A 23,551-nucleotide genomic window follows, 5' to 3' on the forward strand; every position below is an offset into this window, starting at 1 on the left:
GGAATATTGTGTAGATTGGTATACAGGTGTCACATATGCAACTGATAGAGAAAAGCTCTGTTGTCTCATCCCGCATTATAATATACTCACTTGCAGATCTTCCAAAACATGGAGGTTTCCTTAAAGAACTTTTTCAACATACAGGCAGCTGTCATTTTGAAAACAAAAAGTTACGGTTAAATTTCCAACCTTTCCACAGTGTTTTATGTTCCTTTGACCTCAGAGGTAACGAGACAGGAGGGAGAAATGAACTTTGCATTCCGTTGTGTGGAAATTAATAGACAAAGAGATGAACTAAGGGAAAAATGAGTGCCAAATATAGCTAGTACAGGCTAATATTAGCAGCAATGTGTGATGTGGCTGTTCTGTACCACAATTGCCTGGCCACTCTGCAAGTGTGAGCGCGGCATTTATTGTTCGCATGTTCCTCACAGTCTGGCTGTGCAATGTCACCGTAGGAGAAGGCACGTTCGGTCCCTGAGATGTAAGCAGGAGACTTGCCCACAGGAAGGCAGGCAGCTCTCACAGTTCTGAAATAAAACCCAGTGCCTTTTAAGTGCAATGAGATGGTCGTGACATCTTTGGCATTGAGCAAGTCCCCCTTTATTGTAGCAGCTCGTCTTTGGTCCTTTGGCTGGCACAAAACCTGAGCTTTAGTTGTCCTCCCATTGTCAGACTGTCCTTGAGGAGCAAATGCTGGAGCCCTGTTCTTTGCTCTGCCCACCAGCACCACCAGCAAAATGCTCATTTTCTGGGCTTTTTTTTTAAACATTTGAAGCTGGGCACCTTTGCTGCACCTGCAGTGCAGTTAGAGCTGCCATGATCTACAGAAATAAGACCAGATTAGCTCAGCTGAGATAACTAGGAAAAATAAGCAAGTTTCCAGGTACATCTGAAGAAGGGCTTGTATGCCTGAAAGGCATTTGTTGGTTTGGTTTTTATTTTCCTCAACTGCTTCAACCTTTCTACAAATATGTTGCCCCTCTGTGAAAACCTGGCCCTGCTTGTAATGATACTACTATATATAATGGTTCTGAGCATAAGTAAGTAGGAACACGTTCATCTCTGCGAGGAGATGGAAAATCCCAGTTACTTTGGGTCCTTTCGGTAATTATCAAGATTCTAGTCCCCGAGTCCAGGCTAAATCTGGCACTGGTAATTAAATCAGTTCAAATGCCACTGCTGATGTAAACCAATATGCTGCCTTCCCTATTTATATCACCTGCAAACAGGGCCTGGCTAAGGTTTCTTTAGCAATTTCAGTTTGACACAACATTTTTCTTTGCGTCTGTCTCTGAACTGTTGAATACCATGGAGGAGCCACCCAGCCTTCTGCACTTGGTTTTGTTTCAGTGCTGTCAGGAAAGCAGCCCCTGCGAGGAAGACCTGTTTCACTAATAAATCCAGGGAGGAGGACCTACGTACCAACTCAAACCTCATCCCAAGAATGGGAGTTTCACATTTGTAAATGAGTTTTTGTTTTCATAACCCTTGGAGGATCTTTCAAGATCAGAGTTATTCCTGAGCTGTAGCTGGTATTATTTGTTATTTCTAGATTGAAGATCTGATGTTAATTTGTTGGCAGATTCCATCTACTGTAATAATTGTTGTGTGTTGGGTTAGATTTGTGAAGCACCTCTGGAATCTGCAGAGGGGCTCCAAAGAAAGGCAAGGCAATGCCCACCGCACCGCAGAGCATTCCCCATGTTAGATTCACAGATGCCTTGGTATTTCAAAATACAACACAGGATCGAATCCTGTAGTCTTTGGCCCAACAAAGCTCTTGGTATAACATGGTTTGTAGCTGCCAGGGATGTCAAATTTGAGCTGAGTGAAACCTCACGAGCACAGCGAGTTCAGGCTGGTGCAATGTATGTGTGTTCTTATGTGCACGACTGCACCCCTGCACGTTTTGCAGGTGTATTCTCGTGAGCATGTATGCTTCAGAGAAACCATGTCTGTGAAATTACGAGACAATTAGGAACTCCCAGCAAGGAAACAAAATAACATAGACCTAGAAATGCAATGATCTGGCAATGTCTTTTCAGTCAAGCGATGAGCAAGCTTCTGGTATTTGTAGTTGATATCATGGAGCAATAAGAGCTCCCTTTAATTCGTCAGGCTTGCTATTTGTCTGTGGTTATAAATCAGCCAGTGCATCCAAATTATAGGTGTATATTGACACTGCTGTTTGTAATATCATCACACTGTTTATCAAGCATGAGAAAGTCATAGTTTCCCTGGAACTGTTATACACTTTATAAATAGTGTGTAATCTGGAAAGGGGATTTCTTTTTAAACTGGAAAATCATTTTTAGTAAAAGTACATTTGTAACAATTGCATTATAACACTCTCAGCAGCATTTGCCTTTCTGGTTTGTTCAACTCTCCTCAGTATTGTTTCACGTTATTATTAGCTTCAATATGTTAAAAAGCAACTGAAAAATCTTTTTCTCTTTTCCTTAACAGAACCAGGATTGCATTTGAAGTAAAGCTGCAGAAAACCAGCCGATCAACAGATTTCCGAGTCCCTCAGTCAATATGCACCATGTTTAATGTCATGGTGGATGCCAAAGCTCAGTCAACAAAGCTTTGCAGTATGGAAATGGGCCAAGAGGTAAAAATGCAGGTTCTTCCCTTCACAACCTTTAAAGGCAATTTCATGAAATTTCCTACCTCCTGTTGCCCTAGTTTCAGAGACGTTATATCAGTTGTGTATTTAGCCTTCCATATAGAGTGTGCAGATGAACAGGCAGGGGCTTGCTTTCAGATAAATCTAATGAATATAAGTATTCAAAATCCCTGTCACTTAGGAGTGGCTTTTTGCAAGGACTGTGGTGTGCATAAGGTATCTCTTAAGCCTGGTTGATGCATGATGACCATATATATTGAGTCATTAGCTGCACCTTGGAGTCAGGTGTTTGCAACACAGTTTCTGTGTATGACTATTTTCTGTAGACAAACATAAAGAAAACAGAAGTGCCAAGTTGTTGCTGAGACACTTGTAAGGAAGCAAAAAAAAGGTAACTTCCAAAAGTAGATTGAAATTCCAGCTGCTGTGGTTTCCTTGAGTATTGACTTTGATCAGCATGCTTAATGATCCTGGATTTCCAAGTTCTTAATGACTCAAGCTTCCAAACAACAAACCTGGTTTAATTAATTGATGATATTTTTTCTTCGGAAGCCATATTTGTAGGGTGAAGTTCTGTGAACTGATACATGAATTAGAAAGATGTAAATTGGATTAGATTTAATGCATCATAATGACCATTTTGCTACAGTGGTTTCAAGCCAAATTAAATATTCATATATGATCGGTCTAGAATAAATTCACAAATACTGTTAAGCTCTCCTATCCTGTTCCTTGTCAGCTTTTCCTAGATAAGCCCTTTCACTACGACTTTCCATGGTCAGATTTTGCAGTGGATCATTGAAAGCTGGTGGTTTTTTTCAGTTGTTTACCTCACCCTGTTCCTCTGGGAGGACTTGCTCCAAAGGCCACTGGATGGAGCAGGGATCCATGCCCTGATGTCAGTGGTATTTGGATCAGATCCAGCTGTTCTTTTTATTTTTCTTATACATGTTTCAGTTATGACATTTTATTTGTGACAGTCACCTTGCAAGAGAGGTTTCAGAATGCTCATCATCAGGTCCTTTCCTTGTCCTCCCAAGTTGGCTGAGGCAGATCACAAGTGGACTTTTGTTGTCTAAGCCTAGACATGAGTTTCTTTACCATTTTCTGTTCCTTATTCATACGCTCTTATCTCCCCAAATCCTTCAGCCCACAGCTGCTGCAGCATCAGCCCCAAAAGGGCCACAGTTGTGATGCTGCCCACTGCAAACCAAGATCAAACCCTTGTGCATTATACTAGCACAGTCCCTGGGGACGGGAATGTTCAGGAAATCAAGCAGACTCTGATATCATGACAGAGCAAGCTCATTGTATTTGTAAAACTGTCAGGTTAAGTATTCAGATGGCACGAGACTGATAACATCAGCTGCATTTGACTGTAGTGTCACCAGGCACTCGCTGCATCTTTCCACACTAACTTGTGATGCTTTGCGCTTGCCACAGTTTCCTCCAAATTTTGAGTATTGGTCACGTTGCACATTTGGCCTGAGTCAAACGACAAGTGAGAGGGAAGCGGGCGGCAGGACGGTTGTTTCTCCGCTGTTCTCGCATGCAGCAGCAATCAGCTCTGTAGATCTGCCTGTGCCGCTTCCAGAAGGTGTTTGGTACGGCAGCTCAGAGGCAGCGTCACTCCTGTGGCAAGCAGCAGTCGTTGGGGCCTGAGGTTTCTAACAGATAGCTGAACTAATAGACCTGTGAAGCAGATGTAAATTATCAGTGCATAAGTTACCATTTAGGGCTGCAGTATTTCAGACAGCCTCCCTTCTTCTTTTCTTTCTTTTAATGAGTTTTCCTGCCTCCCCCCTCCATTTGCTTGTGCCACTCCATATTTCGGCTACCTCCACCTCCTCTTCTTGGATCTGTCTAAACCTGTGTGCTGAGATGGTCCTGCTTTGAGGGTAAAAGTTATTATAAGATATAGATCTGTCATTACAGCCCAAGAGGGGAGGACAAAATGCCACTCCACCTCTTCCAGTCCCCAGTGGAAATGATGAAGCAGTCGGACAGAGGCACAGGAATGAGAAACCAGGTTTCAAGCCTGTGTTTTCCTCTGTAATTTGGGGAACTGGGTCTGTGCATCATTGAGTCCCTTTGTCCACCCCCATCCCTGCTGTGTGCCAGGGCCACCTGCAGCCCTGCTGGGGAGGGAGGGACAGACGCCACTCGCTGATGGGACCCTCCTTCAGTGCTGCAGCTGCCGCGTGGCTCCTAAAATACTTGGTCCCTTTGCAGACAGTCAAAAGCAGCAAGAAGGGCTCAAATTGCCCTCCACGGTGTTCACACCGGGGTGTTTGTTGAGACCTAGCTGGAGAAGGCATTTTGATTAGAAACAAACCACTGATTTTTGTGACGATCCAAACCGTACACGGGCAGAGACTCTTGTCACCTTATTTGACCTCGCTCCTGTGGTTTTCCACCCCAAAGACCTTCCCTTCAAAACTACTTTCAGTTACACTCACTTCAACAGATACTTGAACGCATTTTGTGAGCATTACCCTGTGAAACAAACACCCATCATTTCATTTCCATTTCCTTGTCTCTAAAGGCAGCTGTTAAAACATTTGGTAAACATACTTTACCATCTTAAATATTTATTTTTCCTCTGAATTTTTAATACATCTAAGGGGATAAATGTATGTATTAAATGTTTCTCAGTTGGTCTAGTATGTTTCTATTTAATATCTAAGGTCAGATGGTCCTTAGAGAAATACAACGTACACACAATCTGTTACATGACAAGGCAAGATACTCATCACATAAAGTCAAGTTGAATCATTGTAGTGCACTGATTATGGATTGTAATAATTGAGCTAATAGAAAGCTGCGATGAACTCGATCGAAAGTGGGGGCTACGCTGGATAAAGCAAACTAGTTATGTGATCTTTAACCTTGGGTGTTTTCATAAGAAATGTAGAAGGAGGTATTGTGAACACTGGTTTATGAACCAGATGTCTGAGAAAGCAGCACCAGGCAGTCATTTCCCAAATCCGCCACCTTCTCCAACCACATCCTGGCCAGGGCTCATCCTTCCCATGTGTAACTGAGGCTGCAGGACAGGGGCACATCACTGCAGGGACCTGGGGCAGGACCCACAGCCTCACCAGCCCCATTCTGCACCACCCCTGGCCTGGGCGCTGGTTCCGAGTCTGCCCCAGGGACCACAGCTGTGATGGGAATGAGGGGTCAGGGTCCTACCAGCGCTGCCTTGGTGCATGCACAAGGTCCTCTTCTGCTTTCAGAGCTGTGGTTTTATTCCATCAGGGCTCTTGTTTGCTTTTTAAACAAGCTTTTAGTTTAAAATGCCTTGGTCGGTGCATTTCACAGCGTATTGTTTTGCATGTAGCTAGCCATTTTCGAGTAAAACTCATTATTTACCCAGTGAAAGCAGTTAACTTGATTGCAAGGTCTTAGACACACACAAAAAATGCAGCAGCAGAATGAAAACATCACGAGGAAGACAACCCCAATATATGCACAACCCCTTCTTCATCTCCCTTAGGAGGTCCTGGCCATGCATGCTGTGGACACCAGCAGCTCCTGTCCATACCCAGCTGTAACAGGTCCCTGTCACCCCACAGCCACATCTCCAGCTGTGCTGGGAACAGCCAGGTCAATCCTGGAAGCTGAAAAGAGCTCACTCTGCGTTTATACAGATCAGTCATAACTGTGATCTCTTTACTGCCTGCAAATGCTACAGGTAGTAATCTCTGATATTTCAGTGAAAGGAGGTTTTGGTCACATTTCATTTTCCATTGCTTATTGTTTCTGTGCATGATGCTGCTGCTCTCATATGTCCATCTTTTAGAAAGATTTTGGTTTATTTATTGTTTATCTTCATATGTTCTTTTTCCTGTCTTTTGCACTTTCCTCTTTATTTCTGTCCCCAATCATCTGAAAAGTTTGCTAAAGAGTGGGTAAGTGTGTCCTACTTTTATTTTCTTTTTTTCCAAATTCCTGTATTAGTCTGTTACTGTCATAGAAAAAAATCCCCAAACTGTAGAGCAGTTCAGAGACTACAAATCAGACACTGAGACCAACATCTAGCATTTGTAAAGCCCTCACAGTCTTCTTTCCCAAAGTCTGATTAGTATTTAAAGCAGATTTGTCTCTTTCAATGTGATTTGATGTTAACATTTTAAAACAATATTAATGCCAAGTGGTAATGAATATAGTGACTAGCACCAGAGCTTGAAATGTTTGACTGAAAAATCAAATGTTTTGTGTTGGAAAGCAGTCATAATCAGTATTTTCTCAGTCCATTGAAAATAAGAATATACTGTATGTTTTCACTAATTAAATCTTGTATTGGAAACAGGTCTTTTCTAAATTAGTTGAAGACTGTATTTTAGTACCTATTCTAGCCATATTGCAGCTGATTGCATCAGAGCTCCCAAGCTAAGCAAGGTTTGGCATGTGCAGAAATTGGGTTGAAGACTCAGAAAGGCTGATGCTGCAGGACCGGCGCTGGTCAGCCCGTTCTGCGCTCGTGCCGCGGGATCTGCACACCGCCCAGGGCTCGGGGCTGCACTGCTGCTGCCTTTTGCATGGGACAAAAAGCCTCATCTTGGTTTGTCGGGGTTTTTTAAATCTATTTTACAGTCACTTGAACAAAGTGTTTAAATGAGTGCTTAATTTGAGCTGTGTGCCTGCTGAACCCAAGGCGTAACGTGCATTCCAGTGCTTTGCCGCAGAAGATGGGAAGGGGTTTAACCCATTGCAAACCCCCCCAGTGCAGCAAATCCCCCTGAGGGCTGCGTGGTTTGTGGTGCCCTAGGCAAAGGCTGCTCTATTTGTTGTCAGGTGCAATCCACGTGCAAAATGAACCGGGTAATACCTGCAGAACTGAAGCTAAAGGACTTTGAGGTCTCTAGAAGCCCAGGGTGCTGGTGATCTCAGGCACAGCAAGGCCTCCCCTCCAATGTGTGCATGTGGCTCTCGGAGCTGCGAGCACACAGAAGAGGACAGGGTTTGCTCACGCTTCACAACCTGGTGTGAGATTCTCTCAAATTCAATATCTCTCCTACAAGTGTAAGTAATCACTAGCCACTATAGCAGAGCACAGGGTAACAAGCTGCACAGTTCTGTTTTATACTGCATATTGTGGTTTACCAAGGGAAAAGGCTGACAACCACAGAGCTCTTGCCTGTGATCAATGCTAATATTTTCCTCCCCCTCTCCTTTTATTTTTCTTTAGCACCAGTACCATTCAAAAATAGATGAACTAATTGAGGAAACCGTCAAAGAAATGATAACACTCCTAGTGGCAAAGGTAACCTTCGGCTTCAGGTGGAGTGATTCACTGTTAACATTGCGTTTTTAATACGTGCGTTTCCATTAAAATGTGACACATTAAGCTGTTGAATTGGCTTCTTGTTTCTCACAGGCAACATCATACATCTCCCAGTCCTTTCTTGGTGACTCTTTGATGATTAGGAACTGCGTGAAATGTAATGTGCTGCTAGCAGCATTGCCATACTGGGCCAGAAGTGGTTTTGAGGAACGGGTGTTATGTTGATGGGGTAACACCCTGTGGTCAGCATCACCCCATGGCACAGAGGGTAGCTGCCGTCAGGGGGTGGCACTGCTAAATGCTGCTGTGTAGACGTTGGGGTGGCATGCAGAGATGGTCACCACTCCTATGCATAAGGTTGTGTGGACAAAATAGCTCATCTTGTGCAGGGTCGCCATATGCTCTTCTAAGAAATTAATTTAGAAGTGACAGTAGTGGGAAATGCATTCCAAAATGTCAGGTTTAATTGTTTGGAAATTGTTTTTCGTCAGTCAGCTCCTCTAGCTCAGCTGCCAGCATTTCCCTTGGGTTGTTGTGTGGGTCTGGTGAGCTGCGCTAGCACAGAGGGGAATCGGTACGTAGGGAGAAAGATGGTGGGGTGTGTTTTCCTCTAGTTTCAAACTTTCTGAGAACAAGTCATCCGTATTATACAGTGGAGACCTTTAAACATAATACACCAACATATGCCAGTTTGATTCTTCTGCAAGAATACCCAGCTAGCTGCGTGCTTGACACTGCATACTGGGAGCAAGAACCACAGGCTTCCCTGCCCAGAGAGGCTGTGGTGGCTCCCACACACACTGTACACACCGTGCCCAGCATCACCTGTGACACCGAGGGGTGATTCACACCCAGCGAGAGCTGGACCATGTAGCACCCGAAAAGCAATGTTCCTTTCTCCTGCTCCCTGGCCCGCTGGGATCAAGGACAGGTTGTCTGTTCCTTTGGCAATGCTGTGAGCTCCACTGACTTCTTTGCAGCTGGTGCTGACTTTTACACCCTTTTTCAGTTATTAAAAATAATTGCAGTATTTTTTGTGTTTGTAGTTTGTCACCATTTTGGAAGGAGTCTTGGCCAAACTGTCCAGATACGATGAAGGAACTTTGTTTTCTTCTTTCCTGTCATTTACTGTAAGTACAGACAATATTCTCCTTTCTTCATTTTTTTTTTCATGAGCTGTAATCTCCTGCTTTCCCAGGACTAGAACCCCTACATAATTATTCTGCCATTGTGTGATGTTTGAACACTGTAACCCTCACATGAATAGTCAAACAAGATGTATGCAGATGTACAGTGCATGAACACCCAAGAAGCATATGCCATCATATTGTAGCACAGAGTAAAGCCATCTCCAGTCATCATTCAGGTTGGTGGAGTTTATTCTGCTGAGGATGTATATGAAGGTGAAAAACAATCATTGTGCTGTAAATGCAATTTTCCTAGCTAAAGAAGTTGCTTTGCTGTCACTTTGCATGACAAATGTGTTCCTCTTAGTCTTCTGGCCATAACTGGGACATCTTAATTAGTAAAAAACAAAACAATGGAGTGCCTTTGTGTTTCTAAAAGAGAACAAGGTAGGGGGAAATGCCATGAGGTCATGAAGCACAAGGTGCCTCTAACACCACATTTCTCCCTAACATTGCAAAACCAATTCAAGGCTCATCCCATTATGTATTTCCTAGAAAGCTACAGGACAAGAACAATATCCATACAAAATTTGCCTCAGTATCCAGCAAGGGTTTAGCAATCTGAGATGTATTCCAGAAAAGTGTTGTGACAGCTTCTTAGGAAAAGCACGTAGCAGCTGATTTCCAAAGGTCTTCTGAAAATGCATGCCAGAAAGTTTACAAGAGTGTCTTTTTGCAAGTGTGGCTTCTCTTATCTCAGCTCACAGGCAGGTGTGCAGAGTTGCTTGGAAAGTTGCATTGGCATTTTCAACCACCCACATGTGCAGCCCGTACTGTGCTCACTTGTTCACGGAGTCTGGGCAGGAGGCAGAAGGCACTGCTCTGCAAACTGGGAAGGCTTTCCAACATCTCCTTCAGGAGTTGTCTTAGCTAGTGGCAATTGTCTGTTGTTTGCTACTTTTGGGCCCTTTTTCCTGAGCTTGAGGCAGTTTTGTAGGATCTGTTTGGAAGTGGGGATGGATGTAGGAAGACTTACCAGTGGAGGCAAGAAACTCTTCTCTTGGATACCTGTGCACACACAAAGTCTGGCAGCTTATCTAAACCACCACAGGGTTCAAACTAAGCATCCTTACTTTTCAGTTGTGCTGGAGGCACTTTGTTTTTCAGAGAAGGAGGGAAAGGAAGGGTGTCCCACTTCCTGCCCCACAGTGCAACTTTTCTCCCAAGATAACCGCTGCATGGTTACAGCCCCAGGGCTGTGTTCGTGCCTGCTCGGGGGAATGCAGGGGATGGCTCATGGTGGATACCTTCCCTCATTCCAGTGCTGCAGAGGGTGAGGAGATGCTCACACGCCAGCAGCAGAGGATGTGGAGGCGGCAGCTTTCCAGGCATCGGAAGCACCAGCATCAGCTCGAGCAGACAGTGTAACGTGCAGCCCTTCCTTCTCCGTGCATCTAAGCTGTTCCTCGGCTGATGCTGTGCTGCTCCCACCACATCCTACTGTTTAGACTAACAAGTGCTGCTCCCTTCAATTGCTGAGCAGACCCCCCAGCTACACTTGGGCTCTGGACACTCGTGAAGAGGCAGCACATAAATGCACAGGGTTCAGGCATCCTCATTCTGCTGCTCCTTGGACATTTACTGACAATTAACTGCCCCAGCAGCACCAAAATGGTGTGTCCCACTTTGACAACCCTGAGGCCTTTGAACCATAGCTTCAGTTTCCTGAGTTTCCAGCCAGGAAGGGATGTGCATCCAAGTAGTTATTGTGCAGGTGGGTTGTAGTGTATGCACATCCCCAGGAAGGTGCTGAGCCCCTCGCCCCCAGCAAGGAGGCTGCATACGTTGTGGAGGAGCAGGATTGCTCCTTTCCAGGCAAGGGACATTTCTTGCTTTGGCCCCTTCATTTGCTGTGAGCCACTGGGCAGCACCAGCTGCAAAAGGAGGCTGAGAAACAGGTCTGACCCCTTTGGCACTGGGCTTAGACTGTCTCCCTTCACTGCAGTAGTAATGTGACTTGCTGTGTTTAGTCTTTGCAGCGATAAATAGAGAAACTCTCTCTTGTTACAGCATGCTTGCACCACCTCCCACGTTTTCCCTGTCTGAACAAATACAACAAAGTGTGATGGTCCAAGCCGCTGAGCTCTAGAAAGCATTAGTCTCCCGCCCCCTTCCACCGACTTCTTTCATCGTGTGTTTTCCAGGCGCTCTGCAAGTGACATGTAATCGGGGGTCTTGTGACAGACAGTTTTATCACCTAGTAGGATATCCTCATTTCCAATTCTTGCCTCGAAATTCAAGATAAAATTAATGCATCAGTTGTCCTAATAAATTCTCACTAGCCACTTCTCCTTCCAGAGCACTTTGAGAGGAAAACACCCTTCTAAATTTGGACAGACTTTATTTTTTTCTTTTCTGTTTGTTGCTACATTTAAGTTCATCTCAGCAGCGGCAGCCCAGGCCCTGACTGGGCGTCTGCATGTACAGATCCACTGAGTCACAGGAATGACAGCTGCTAAAATTCTCTTTAATCTGGATGGCCTCTGTAGGTGGAGAGTTACACCTACAGCAATTACAACTACAGACTGCATATTACCCAAGGGAGACAGAAGCAAAAGATCTTATTTTTGTTCCGTACAAAATTTGTATGGTAAACTGAGACATTTCATGGCAAAGTTACATACTTTGTGAAAAACGGCAGCCTAGCAAAAATCACACAACATCCGGCAGTTTGGAAATTTCACTAAATGTAGCCAAATCTGAGTTTAAAGAAAAACAAGTAATTATTCTGATTAAAGGGGAGTGGGCAGGAGAAGCAGCTCAGTTTTTTTGTGGGTGGAGGGGGGAGATTGCAGGAAGCCAACTGAGTTATTCTTGTCGCCTCTTGGCTTTGAGGAAGAAGGCAGCTTGAGACTGCGGTGCTAAGCTGGACCTAAGAGTGCTAAACCCAAGCTTAGATTGCAGGTTTCCCGGGGTGCCGCAGCATTGCTTAATGCCCTGTATGACACTGACAGATACAGGTGCATGGCACGGTGCAGCCCTAAGCACAGACCATGGCTTGAATTCTGTGGTCTGTTGAACCACATCATTTTCCAAGCTTCTTTTTAGCTTTTCTGCTCAGAAAAAGAGCTCGTTTGGAGGTGTCTTGGGCAGCCCAACCTGGTGCTGCTCCACGCCAGCATGAGTGTGCGGCCACTGCCGGCTCCCCTAGAGCTGCAGTCACTGGCCAGGATACAGCTGCCTTCACGCAGGAAGGTTGAGGCTCCACAGATCCCAGGAGCAAGGGATGGTGCTTTGCTACCTCCCAAGAAAGTTCTGAGGATAAAGGCAGTGAGAGGGCAAGGTGTCCTGGAAACAGGGATACCAGGAGGAGAAATGAGCGTTTGCTCTTCACCGGGAGCGATGGTTTGGTGCTGGTTTTGCTACCTCCCTCATAAACTTGTGCGCTGGGACGTGCCCCGTCCCCCTCCGTTCCCTCTGACAGCCAGATCGCGTCGCGGCGACAGGCGCTCAGTGCCCTCGTCCTGCCCTTCCCTCTGTTCTTGCCCTCGGGCTCGGCAGCCGGGGTGCTGCCAATACTTGCAGCGTTCACCTCAGCAATTACCACCAGTCTGGTCTTTTGTATCGCCTCATTGTGCTTAATTATGCACCCCCCACACACACCATATGAGTGCTTCCACCCACTCTCACATTCTGTCTCACACATACATTCATTCTCTCATTCGGGACACATAATTTATTCATCCCAAGATGCAACTGTGTGCGTGTTATATTTAGGCTGTTTTAATGGTAGCTTTAGAAATATTTAAAAGCAGGTGAGCTTTTACACCCAAACAAAGATGGCCGGCAACGCTTACCCTAATTAAAAGCAGAAGCGTTGTGGAAAATCTCAACTGTGCTCTTTCTAGACACAGTGCCTTATGCTACAGTGGGAAAAAGGTCTCTCTGGCCAGCTGGGCACTGCTCAGTTGGAAAAGTTGGCCCTGACACTGGGGCCACCTCACCTCCTGTGCCAGGCGATGTGCACCCTGCTGCGTGGCAAACAAAAGGAAATTTGGGGACTCACAGCCCCCACCAGGGTGTGAGGACACTGCAGAGTGCAGCGTCCACCCTCTGAAACCCTCCCTCAAATAACATCTTTTAAAAGGAGGGGGAAAACTGTAGGAAACTAGTGTAGATGTTCTCAGTCTGGGGAAGCAGAAAAACTTTGGGGCACTTCTCTGTGCTATGGAGTGAGCACGCTGCCCCAGCACAGTCTGTGAGCTCCTGCCAGTGTCACAGCCAGTGAAAAGGGGGGAAATAACATCCCAGGCTGCAGCCTCCGAAGCTGGGGGAACCTCACCACAGCTGGGACTATGGGCAGGGGGCAGAACGAGGGTCCTTTGAGTGCTTTCTTGTGGCCACCATGGTGCAGGTGCCTGCCAGCCTCGCCGTGCCATCGTGCTGCCAGGGGAGCTCCCACGGGCCCCGGGGTGCAGCTCCTGACAGGAGAGACAGGCATTGCCTTCCGAGACATGCGGCATCAGGTGGAGAACGAGGCCTCCAAAGAAAATAACTATGTCTAGTTTCGAACCCCATCTTCCCCCGCTCGCTGAAGGAGAAGGGAGAAGCACAACTCCCACACTATCATCTGTTGCTATTAGAGCTTTAGCAGAAATAAAGTTACCTCTCCAAAACAACAACAACAACAAAAATGCCACCCTTGCCTATTCTTTTAGACAGGAAAGGTAGTTTTCATCACCCTTTTTCCCCCACTCAGCATTATGTTGTCCCAAGTCTCGGCTGGAGAATCTCTTACAGGTGTTTAAAGAAAAAGCCAAGACCTGAAGATGTACTGATGGTGTAAACTCTCTTCTTGTTCCTTTTGCAGGTGAAGGCTGCTTCCAAATACGTGGATGTACCCGTAAGCACAATTTAAACAACTTCTGTCATAGTAATTTGCATCGTGCTTTGGTTTATGGCATGTGTAGCAACCCACATTATGCATTAACAGCCAAGACTGAACCATGAGCCTTCGCACTTCTAACATTTGAACTGGAAAGAATATCCCCATGAAGTTAATAATGAGCAGTTACCCTCTAATGGAGACCTATGAGGCTGTTTAGGCAATAATTTGCAGATGGTGTCAAAAAGGTACCATATTTATGCAATTGGCTTGGATCGCATTTAGAAAAATAGGAGCAATGCATTCTGTTAGTTCTTCATTTGGACTTCTACAAACACAGTATATTTTCCAAACAAAAAGGTCCAGACATGTTAGAACTGAGCCAACACATATCTAACACATTAGCTAATCTATTTTATTTTTGTTCTTCTAATTGTTGGTTTATTTTACTCTTTTGGAAAATGGCTTTTTATTACTTTGGGGAAATGATGATGAGCTAGCAACATGTGTTTGGGAAATTGTTAATGAAAATAATTTTTTCCATTTTTCTGTAATTGGTATAGGAAAACTGTACATCGTCTCCTCTAATTAGACCTTGATTCATAAGGAAAAGAGCCCTTAACATTCTTAGACAGAGAACTTAACTTGCCAGAAATTTACATTTAGGTTGAGTTGAAGTGTAGCATATGAATGTTGGCTGGAATAAGGGGCTACTGTAACAGTTACAAGCAGAAAGATCCTGAGCAATTACAAATGAAAAAAGAGTGGATCTTAACACATGATACCTGTTCCTGCATCCAGTTAGACTGGGCAGCGTAAATCAAGAATAACTCAGTTTGATGACCTGTATGTATAGTGTATATATGTACTTTTAATGCAGATGTGATTGCTCTGCATGCTCTCACATGACGTGATAAATTTATCAGACATCTTGGACCACATCATCTGTGTTTGGTGTTTCCATGCCTTTAGCCCAAAATAAATCTTTCCTACCAATTTGCTGTTACCTTTAGCCCAGCATGAGGAAGACAAACTCTTGAACAGTAAGAGATCTTGCTTGATTTAAAATATCCCAATGCAGTGATTGGCATCCTGTTGTCTTCGAGTAATAGAAACAAGATTTTGAGAGCATTATAAAGACAGACTCAGGCTTCATTTCCAGCTCTAGAAAATGTGGAGATCCTTCAGTTGAAACTCCTAGTCATTCAAGTGCATCTTAAATATTTAATCATCAGGAATTTGAGCACAGAATAGTTATTTAAAGTAACTTTCAGGGCAAAGAGTGGCCTTCTATGGGCCCTCTGTGTCCCTGGAAAGTAAAGTTTGTCTAGGGAAGCAACCTCAATAAAATGCTATGTAACCCTTTTAAGCTTTTCCAAAAACATTTTCTCATTGTACCTGGGAGACCCTCTGGAGGTTCTCAGCATCGTGGCCATGCAGGAGGAGCAGGGTCTGCTCCCATCCTTGGAGACAGTCAGGTGCTCTGGTTCTTGCATAAAATAGAGCAGAAATCATTCATCTGGGTTATTTCCTGGTTGTTTCCACACCTCTCCCTGGAAATTAAGCCACCTTACAACAGCTTCATTGACAGCCCCAAAATTTTTAATGAAATCAACCACCAGCCCTGCACAGTTCCCAAACCTCTAAGGGAGGATGCTCCATGGTCAGTGAGGTGCTGCCTTTCTGGGGGAAGGAAAAAGAAAAACCTGTTTTGTTAGCGGGTCCTCTTTTAGAGGACAGAGGGGAAATCTTGGTGTTGAAGAGAAAAGCATCGGTTAAATCTAATTCCGCAAACGCCATTGCAATTGTCTGGGTACAAACCGATCGGTTTAATGCCACCTTGAAATGGGCACGATCGGCACGCTGAAAATTGCTTGAAAGTGTAACACTTGACTACTGCCACATCTGTGTTGTCCTCATTGTTTTTCAAATTAATACCTTGTCATTGTTGCAGTAGGTGTTAAGAAATGTTACTGGCTTCCCAAGGGCCAAGCACTGGCCCTTTGCTTGATAATTGTTTGCTTTGTATTAAAAAACTCCCTTCCTACTGCTTTCCAAACTGTCCTCATTTTCACCCTGGAAATTACACAGATGTGTTAACTAACTTCAATTTACAGCGGCTGACAATCGTATCTTGCAGAAAAATGATACTCTGTGATCTGAGGTAAATCACAGTAATGGAAACTAATGACACTAGTTATTAACAAACTTACAATGTGCCATGGAAATTTAAGATTTTGTGGCAGCTCTTGTAATGAGTCATGTTACAGTATTTTAATGGCTTTCCTTTGAGGTAAGTTTGATTCCAATATATCAAGCAATGTGAACTGAAACTGGATTTTTTTTTTAATAAGTATTTTCCCTTCCACCTGCCTCAGTTCCTGCTTTCTTTAAAGAAATGCGGTTATCCCAAAATCTTGCATGCTTGTAGGTTGCTGTTTAAAGCCAGTTAAATTCTGCAGAGAGCTGTAGAGCTGTGGCAGCACAGGGAGGCTTCCTGCAGTGTAGCGGCAGCTTGAACATTCGTTTAGACATACATTCCCTGACCTACCATTTACCCAATTTCTTCTTCAAAGCAGCACTAAATGTAAGCTAAAGTCAGGGATCTAAATGGAGAAAGAAAGGTGATTTTTGTCATGCCTCCTGCAACACCAGCTGCTTGCTGCATGCCTTCTCACACCGTAGAAGAACCAAGAGCCCAGCTCTGGCTGTTAGCTTTCTGCCCTCAGAAACCAGACGGTTTGCATAGAGAAGATAACCCAAGAAAACAACAGATCGCCAGCCCCGCTTGCTGGTTCACTCATTAGGTCAACAGCACCAAAGGTAGCAAGACAACTTCCCAGCATCAGTATGTTGAGGAAGAGCTTTATTCCTCTGACTGGCTTCGCTCTAGGTGAAAGAAGAGAAAGCAAGTGCCTTTGCGTGGTCTGGTGCTGTGCATGGTGTTTTGCTGGGCACAGGGCACGAAGCTCAGTGTCTGTCAGGTAAGGAGCACACGAGCTGCAGGAGGAGAGCAGGAGATAGAGGAGGAGGCAAAGCAGCCATGAGGCTACACGGTGGAGCTGCCCATATGCCGCTATTCATGTTTCTCTCTCTCTTTCTTCTTCTCTCCCCCATGCAGAAGCCGGGGATGGATGTTGCTGATGCCTATGTGACATTTGTCCGCCACTCTCAGGATGTCCTGCGTGATAAGGTCAATGAGGAGATGTATATAGAAAGGTTATTTGATGTAAGTAAATGCCTTCTCCTCCTTGGACACCAAGCAGGAGAAACCCAAAATGTGACAAAATAAGACAGGAGGATAAGTCACATTTTGAGAAAATTTATTGGTTATAGCTTTAAAAAATAAATAAATCTTTCCTTTCTTTCTGACTAAGGCTCGTATCTGCTCTCTGCCTGCTTTAAATCTCTACTCTAGTCTACTGTGTCTTGGTCTGTCTGTGTGTGGATTTTGAGGGAACAGCATCTTCTCAGAGAGCTCTTTACTATGTTCAAGCTTGTGGAAAATCTCTGTGTAACAGAACATCTTGGTCATTGTTCTCACTGCTAAAATTTGAGCTGGGTTTTTGGCAGATGAGTTTACTAAGGGCCATTTCTTCTGCACATTTTGCAGTGTGTTTCATTGACAAGCTCTCCAAAACTGACAGCAAATTAAGCATACTAAATTTCAATTTTAAAAGCTAACCAAATTAGAGCTGATTAGGAATGGAGTTTTATATTTCAGGAGGACCATCTTGTGGTGTCTGACACCAAAAGTAAAGTTGAGACATGGTCTCCTTGATGAAGATGACCCAGATGTTCAAAGCTATTTTTCTGTTGCACAAGATAAACTCACTGAAGTGTAAGAGAACAGTGACCTGTGATGCCCGTTTGTTTTGGATTTGGATGCATGTTAACCGATATCTCTGTTTCTGCTGCTCTTGTTGCGTTATAGCCTTTCTGTCCTCATAGCTGTTCTATAGCGAAGGTTTTCTGTTGATGGCCAGCCTGTAGCATTAGTGTTTCAGTCTCCTTTAGGGTATTTGTCCATATATCGATTTCTGTTTGAAGCAGCTTCTGTTTCTACTTTCCTTCCTTTCATCTCTCAGCAGTGCCATTTCTCAGTCTCCCGGCTCTGGAGCTGTAACAACCTTCCTCGCTTTCTTTACTCGCTCCTTTGCTTCCTCAGTGTGCAGGGAAAGCTGCTTTTTTTCCCAGCCAACCTTCTCCCTCACTTAACGCCTCTCTATCTGCGCATTACCTGTCCCTGAGAAACCTCTTCCTCCTTTACAATCCCCACTCTTTCTTTCCCCTGCACCTTATCGGATTAAAATGGAACTTATCTCTCATGTCAAATGTTTTATCACATTATATCAAGTGGCATGAATTAGAGTCAAATAATCTTACTGTGTACATCTACTAGCATGACCCATATCCACTGAGAATGCCTCATTCATGCACGGAGCACGGCAGCGGCTCCTCCGGGCCCCGCGCCTGCTCACTCCGGGGAGAGTTTGCAGTGCAGAGCACCAGACGCAAATCACCCATCAAGCAGGCATGGGGAGAAAAAACAAAACATAAAACAAAAGACTGTCGCTTCCATCTGCAGCGGGCCTGCGAGTGCATTGCTCGTTTGTGTTGAAATTTATTCCATGAGCAGCTAAATTTCCAGAGCTCATCTGGACTGTTCTTTTCAATGCCCACACTGCCTTTTCCCTCATCCTTTTCCTATGATTCACAGTTGGTGTGTTTGTACCCTTTGGGCCATTATTTCCAATTTCCAAAAGGCTGTAATTAGCGCAAATATTGATTTCAGTTTGATCTGCTCGTACTTAGTTTTACCAAGCCATATTTTAAACAAATTAACAGTTGACATAAAAAAAAAAAAAACAGCTATTTTGGGGAAAGCAAAAAGTGCAAAACCTTTCTTTCCCTCCCTGCTTTCTTTGAGTGTCCCTAGTCCATGCGAAATAAAATAATCAAGAGTAGGGTTTTTACATTGCACTGCCTGTTTCGACCCACGTCAGCTGCAGGCAGTGTGGGAGCTGTTCCCATTCCTGTTCCCATTCCCACTCCCTGCACCAGTGGAGCGGCGTTGGGACCTGATGCCGCTGGATGCCGCTGGCATCTTTGCATGTGTCTCATGTACGTGAGTGTGCACCCGCAAGCGGGGTGGGCTGCGGGGCTCTTTGTTCGCAAGGAGGGAGGGGGATGCGCCAAGCTCCAGCCACCCAAAAATTGGAATTATGTTTTGAGTGGTCGTGTGTCGTCTTTGCCAAGTTGTAGCTGAAGAAGCAAACTGCTCCTGAGGTCAGCTCTTGGCACGACTGAGGTGCTGCTGGCGGGTCAGTAGCAGCAGGTTTTATGATCATGTGGGCGTCACCTGGGCCCAGATCCCATTTAAATCAGTGCTGTGTTCATCTATGTTTCGGTAAGGACAGGAGCAAATGCTTAACAGCATTGTCCTGAGCTTAATCTCAGCCACAGCCCTGCAGCTAACACAGCAACATGGCATGGCCACAGGGTCATTAAGCTCCTTTGATCTCTGTACCAATGGTCATATTTCCGAGGACATTTTAGGTGCTAGCTCTCTTTTTAATAAGAGAAGAGGCATAATCAAAAATGGTATTTATGATACTGAATTAGACTTGGGCCTCATTTTGTTCCCGCTTCCACAGGAATGGCAGAGGAGCAATCCTCTTAGTGCAGAGTTTTTCCAGGCAATGAGATTATTAACACTTTCGAGGCTGGCTCCTTTGTTAACTTGGTGCAGTGATGCTGACTTACCCCAGCCAAAAGCTTAGTCCAGTTTTAGGTTGTTATATATTAATACATGCAGCAATGCCAGGTAAACAGCTTAAATCTGCCTGCAGGAAGTTCCTCCACTGTCATTGGGGTCACATTAGAGACACTCACAATATAGAGCTAAATCCCCTTTCTGTGCAGTCGTGAGCAGTGCAAGAGCAGCGGTGCACAGTGCGAGGTTGCCTATTGCACGTTCGGTGGGGGGTTTGCAGCCTCCAGAATATTCCTAATCCCCGCATTTCTCTGCAGTCCTGCCCAGCATTTCCATTCATTTCCCCTCTTTGTTTCCTCTCAGGACCAGAGGCTGCAAAGTGTGTTAGGCCATCTCCCAACAGAAGCTGAGTTAATGCATCTTTTTTGGCATTTGCTATGATTTTCTTAGCTAAGAAACTATCTCTCTCCCCCTGCATTGTGTGCCCTGCCCACACCTGCAGAACAGGGCTATGGTCTTCGAGAGATACTGGTGTTTGCAGAAGATTGTTGTAATGTTTCTGTGTGGTCTGCATGTTAATCCTCTTAATTCTGCAAATTAGTCAGGGGGGTTGTTTTGCCGCCCCTCCCAAATAGAGTCATCTTAATTTTTAAAATCTCTGTTCTTGAGATCATTGAACAAACAGGTTGATCATGGAGTTCTGCTGGTAATCAAAACCTAACTAGCTTTTTGGCAGTGCTGTTTACCTCAGAGTAACATGACTTATTTACTTGGCCTGGCTCACTAATTTGATAACATTCAAAGCTAAAACACTGTAATAAGACCCATTGGTAGAGAGCAGCGGTAACAGAAGACTTTCAGAATAGGATCATAGCATCTGCTCCCTGTGTTCCTGTGCATGGCTGGGTGCTTTGGGATTGGAACCACTGTGATACCTTGCAGACATGCAGAAGGATCGCAAACTCCATGTAGTGCCTGATAGAAAGGAAAATTTTATCTTTTTCCTTGGAAAGGGCATAGGGTTGACATGCAGTATGTGACTGTTCATAGGAACAATGAGGCAGGGGCAGACAGGTGAATCTTAAACATGGGAAAATATCTTCAGGGTGATCTCAAATTTTCAGACCAATCCTGCAAACTTCAGGTCCCCTTTGGCTTGGGACACTCAGAATTTCATAAGATCAGAGTTTATACATCTGTAATCTTTTCTGAAAGCAGTGGGAGTTTTAGTTGTAAGGGTTATGCACTTTGGTGGAAGTTATTTATATGTGTGTGCATCTTTACACACACCCTTAGATACTCACAGTGTAGGTTTAAACCCGTCAGAATATATGTGATCCAGAAAGCCTATGATTGACTAGTAGATAGTGTGATTGCCAACCTTTCTTCCTCATAAATTGGTAAACACTAATGTAAAACATAGTGAGAATATTTCCTCCCCAGCCCCAGGCGATTAGCACATACACAAAAGGCTACTGAACGTCAAGTGAGCTCCCCGAGATCCTGCGAATTCCAGCATCCTGATGCAGTCCCTAAATAGCGCAGATGGCATTTTTCTCTCTAATGATTAATTCAATATCTTACCGAAAAAAAAAAAAAAAAGAAAAAGAAAAAAAAAAGAAAACATGCTTTTGATATGAGAGATCAAAACACCAAGAGAAGCTCCTAAGATTGCAAGGACCTAAAAAAAAAATTAATTTATTTTTTTCCTCCTTGTACTTCTTGAAGACACCAGCCTGAGTAGAAGATAAGGATTAAAACAGATATGCTTAGTGCTAGTTCATCTGCTTAAATCTAGCAGTCTCTGAGATCAGTGATTAAAAAGCCATCTCTAACTTTGATGAAATCCACTGCAATGGTAATACTGTGTCTCTGATCGCTTTCTTATGGGCCTCATGTCTGCCTAAACCGGACATAGAAAACATTTCACTGGAGATGATACATGGATTATATGGGTCAATTATACACTTAATCTGCCTTCTGGGGATTAAATGTGCATAGATTGACCCTGCGTATTTGGCTTGTCCTTGGCAGTTATCAGATCAGGAAGGTTGCCTTTACCAAAAAGTCTGGTAAGAACTTAATCACGCAGTGATACAGCCCGCGGAGGTGGCGGCAGTCACAGTGCTTTTTGCAGAAGGCAGTTTTACCACTTCACTGTCACTGTGTATGTTCGGCTTCCTCGAAGGTCTGTGTCACAGCCGGGATACCAGACGGAGTATTTTCTCCTGAAACAAGAAAGCGAGCCTATTCCTCTCTGCAAGACGGAGGCGTTTTGTTGGGTTTTTTTTTCAATCTTGATGGCAGGGTGGGATCGGTGGGGTCCAGGCAGGCGTAGCGGGGAGGGCGGTGGGGCAGACCAAGGGTTTGCTCTGCCCTGTGCCATCCTCAGTGCAGATGGACAGTCACTCCAGGTCCTCTCCCAGCTGCAAAGGAGAAACCATGGCTGGAATTTTAGAGGAGCCGGCACCTCCTTCCTGCTGCCCTCGGGGAGCCACAAACTGGGGCTGTAGCACCAGGTCCTGTCCCTCAGGCTCAGCTCAGGTGGGTTTTTAGGAAGCCTCATTGAAACCCCAAGGTTGATGTTGCAGCTGGTGGATTTTAATGTCCTTTCCCCAGCCCATAACCCAGCAGGAGCACCAGGCCGGAGGTCACAGCTCAGGACTGTCCTTCTCTTTCCTAAGGTGGCTGCTCTTGCTGGTGACCAACTTCTGAACATCCAAGCTATTGAGTAATAAGGTTGCAGGGCACTGAGCGAGTCTCAGGCTTCAGCAAAATCCTTGTACAAATTTCCAGAAACCTGACTGAGCACTTTTTGCTGGTTTACTGGAGGATCCACAGGCAACTCAGCATATGTTTCAGTTCCCACTGGTTTGGAGCTTGATATCACACCTGAGTGTACAGAAGAATTGCAGAACACAGACTGACAACTGTCAGTTAATTCAGCAAGTCCTCTGCAGACACATAGGCATTAGCTTATTCTTAAAATCAAAGCTTCTGCCTTCAGCGGGATTACCCACTGGAATTTTGGCAGCCCCTTCAAGGCGTGCTTGCAGGATCATGGCATTTCTTGCTCGAGTGTAAGCCTTGCATGGCACAATCAAATACCAAAAGAGAGCCCTTCTCACCCTCCCTTCTCCTTCCCATGCTTGAGCCCAAAAGCCTGGCCGTGAGTCAGTGGAGCTACTCACTGTGAGTTAGAATTACTCACAGGAGGACGGGTTGCAGGATCAGGGGAAGAACGGATATCAGGCTGCGCGCCGGGCTCCCATCTAATATCTGCTCGCAGCCGCACTCACCGCTTTCTCTTAGACAGACAACAACCTGTTTCCCTCCCACGCAGCGAGACTGCTCATTAGGGCACTAACTCTCTCCCACTCCCATCCTGATATGGCCTCCACTGAGCTATTTCTTCTGCGTTGTTTTTTGCTTTTTTCTTTTTTTTCCCCTCTCCCCCCTTCCCAAGTGAGTTGTGGAATGAAGACAATTAGGCAGATTGATCTTGAGGAAGTGCAGCTTGCTTTTTTTTCCCCTCCGTGTGCATCTTTGGAGGAGCCGGAGCAGCTTTTGCTGCAGAGGCTGTCACAGCCCTTGACTGGCTCGGGAGGACTCAGACCTGGACCTGTTGTGATGGCAGTTACCTGCATATCTTCTAGGGAGGGACAAATTCTCTCTGTCCTGAGGGGACACTGTGTGCACCATCCTTCTGCAGCCTCTTTTTCTTCCCACCTGCCCGCTCGGAGCAGGAGCGGGGAGAGGAACTTAACACGGACATTGCTCATTGGAGCCAACCCTCCTCCTTTTTTAGTCCCACACACGAGCTTCATGCAGCAGCAAGCATGCACTTACATGTGACCTCTTGCCTCTCCTGCATTCCCCTTAGCAAGGTTTCTTTTCTGAA

The 23,551-nt window shown here is 45.0% G+C and overlaps 1 protein-coding gene across 4 annotated transcripts in view; it reads left to right on the forward strand.

The window, feature by feature from the left end:
* CADPS (calcium dependent secretion activator) overlaps positions 1-23,551 on the forward strand; it is a gene marked incomplete at both ends in the record, with an annotated part of 216,706 nt that overhangs the window by 178,716 nt on the left and 14,439 nt on the right. For all 4 annotated transcript variants that reach the window (XM_080350539.1, XM_080350537.1, XM_080350538.1 and 1 more), the window contains 5 exons: positions 2,470-2,617; positions 7,827-7,901; positions 8,969-9,052; positions 13,920-13,952; positions 17,056-17,163. In XM_080350539.1, the coding sequence (XP_080206665.1) occupies positions 2,470-2,617; positions 7,827-7,901; positions 8,969-9,052; positions 13,920-13,952; positions 17,056-17,163 (448 nt within the window). The remainder of the gene's footprint in view (positions 1-2,469; positions 2,618-7,826; positions 7,902-8,968; positions 9,053-13,919; positions 13,953-17,055; positions 17,164-23,551) is intronic.

The sequence above is a fragment of the Nesoenas mayeri genome (assembly GCF_963082525.1).
Source record: "Nesoenas mayeri genome assembly, chromosome: 10".
Taxonomy (NCBI): domain Eukaryota; kingdom Metazoa; phylum Chordata; class Aves; order Columbiformes; family Columbidae; genus Nesoenas; species Nesoenas mayeri.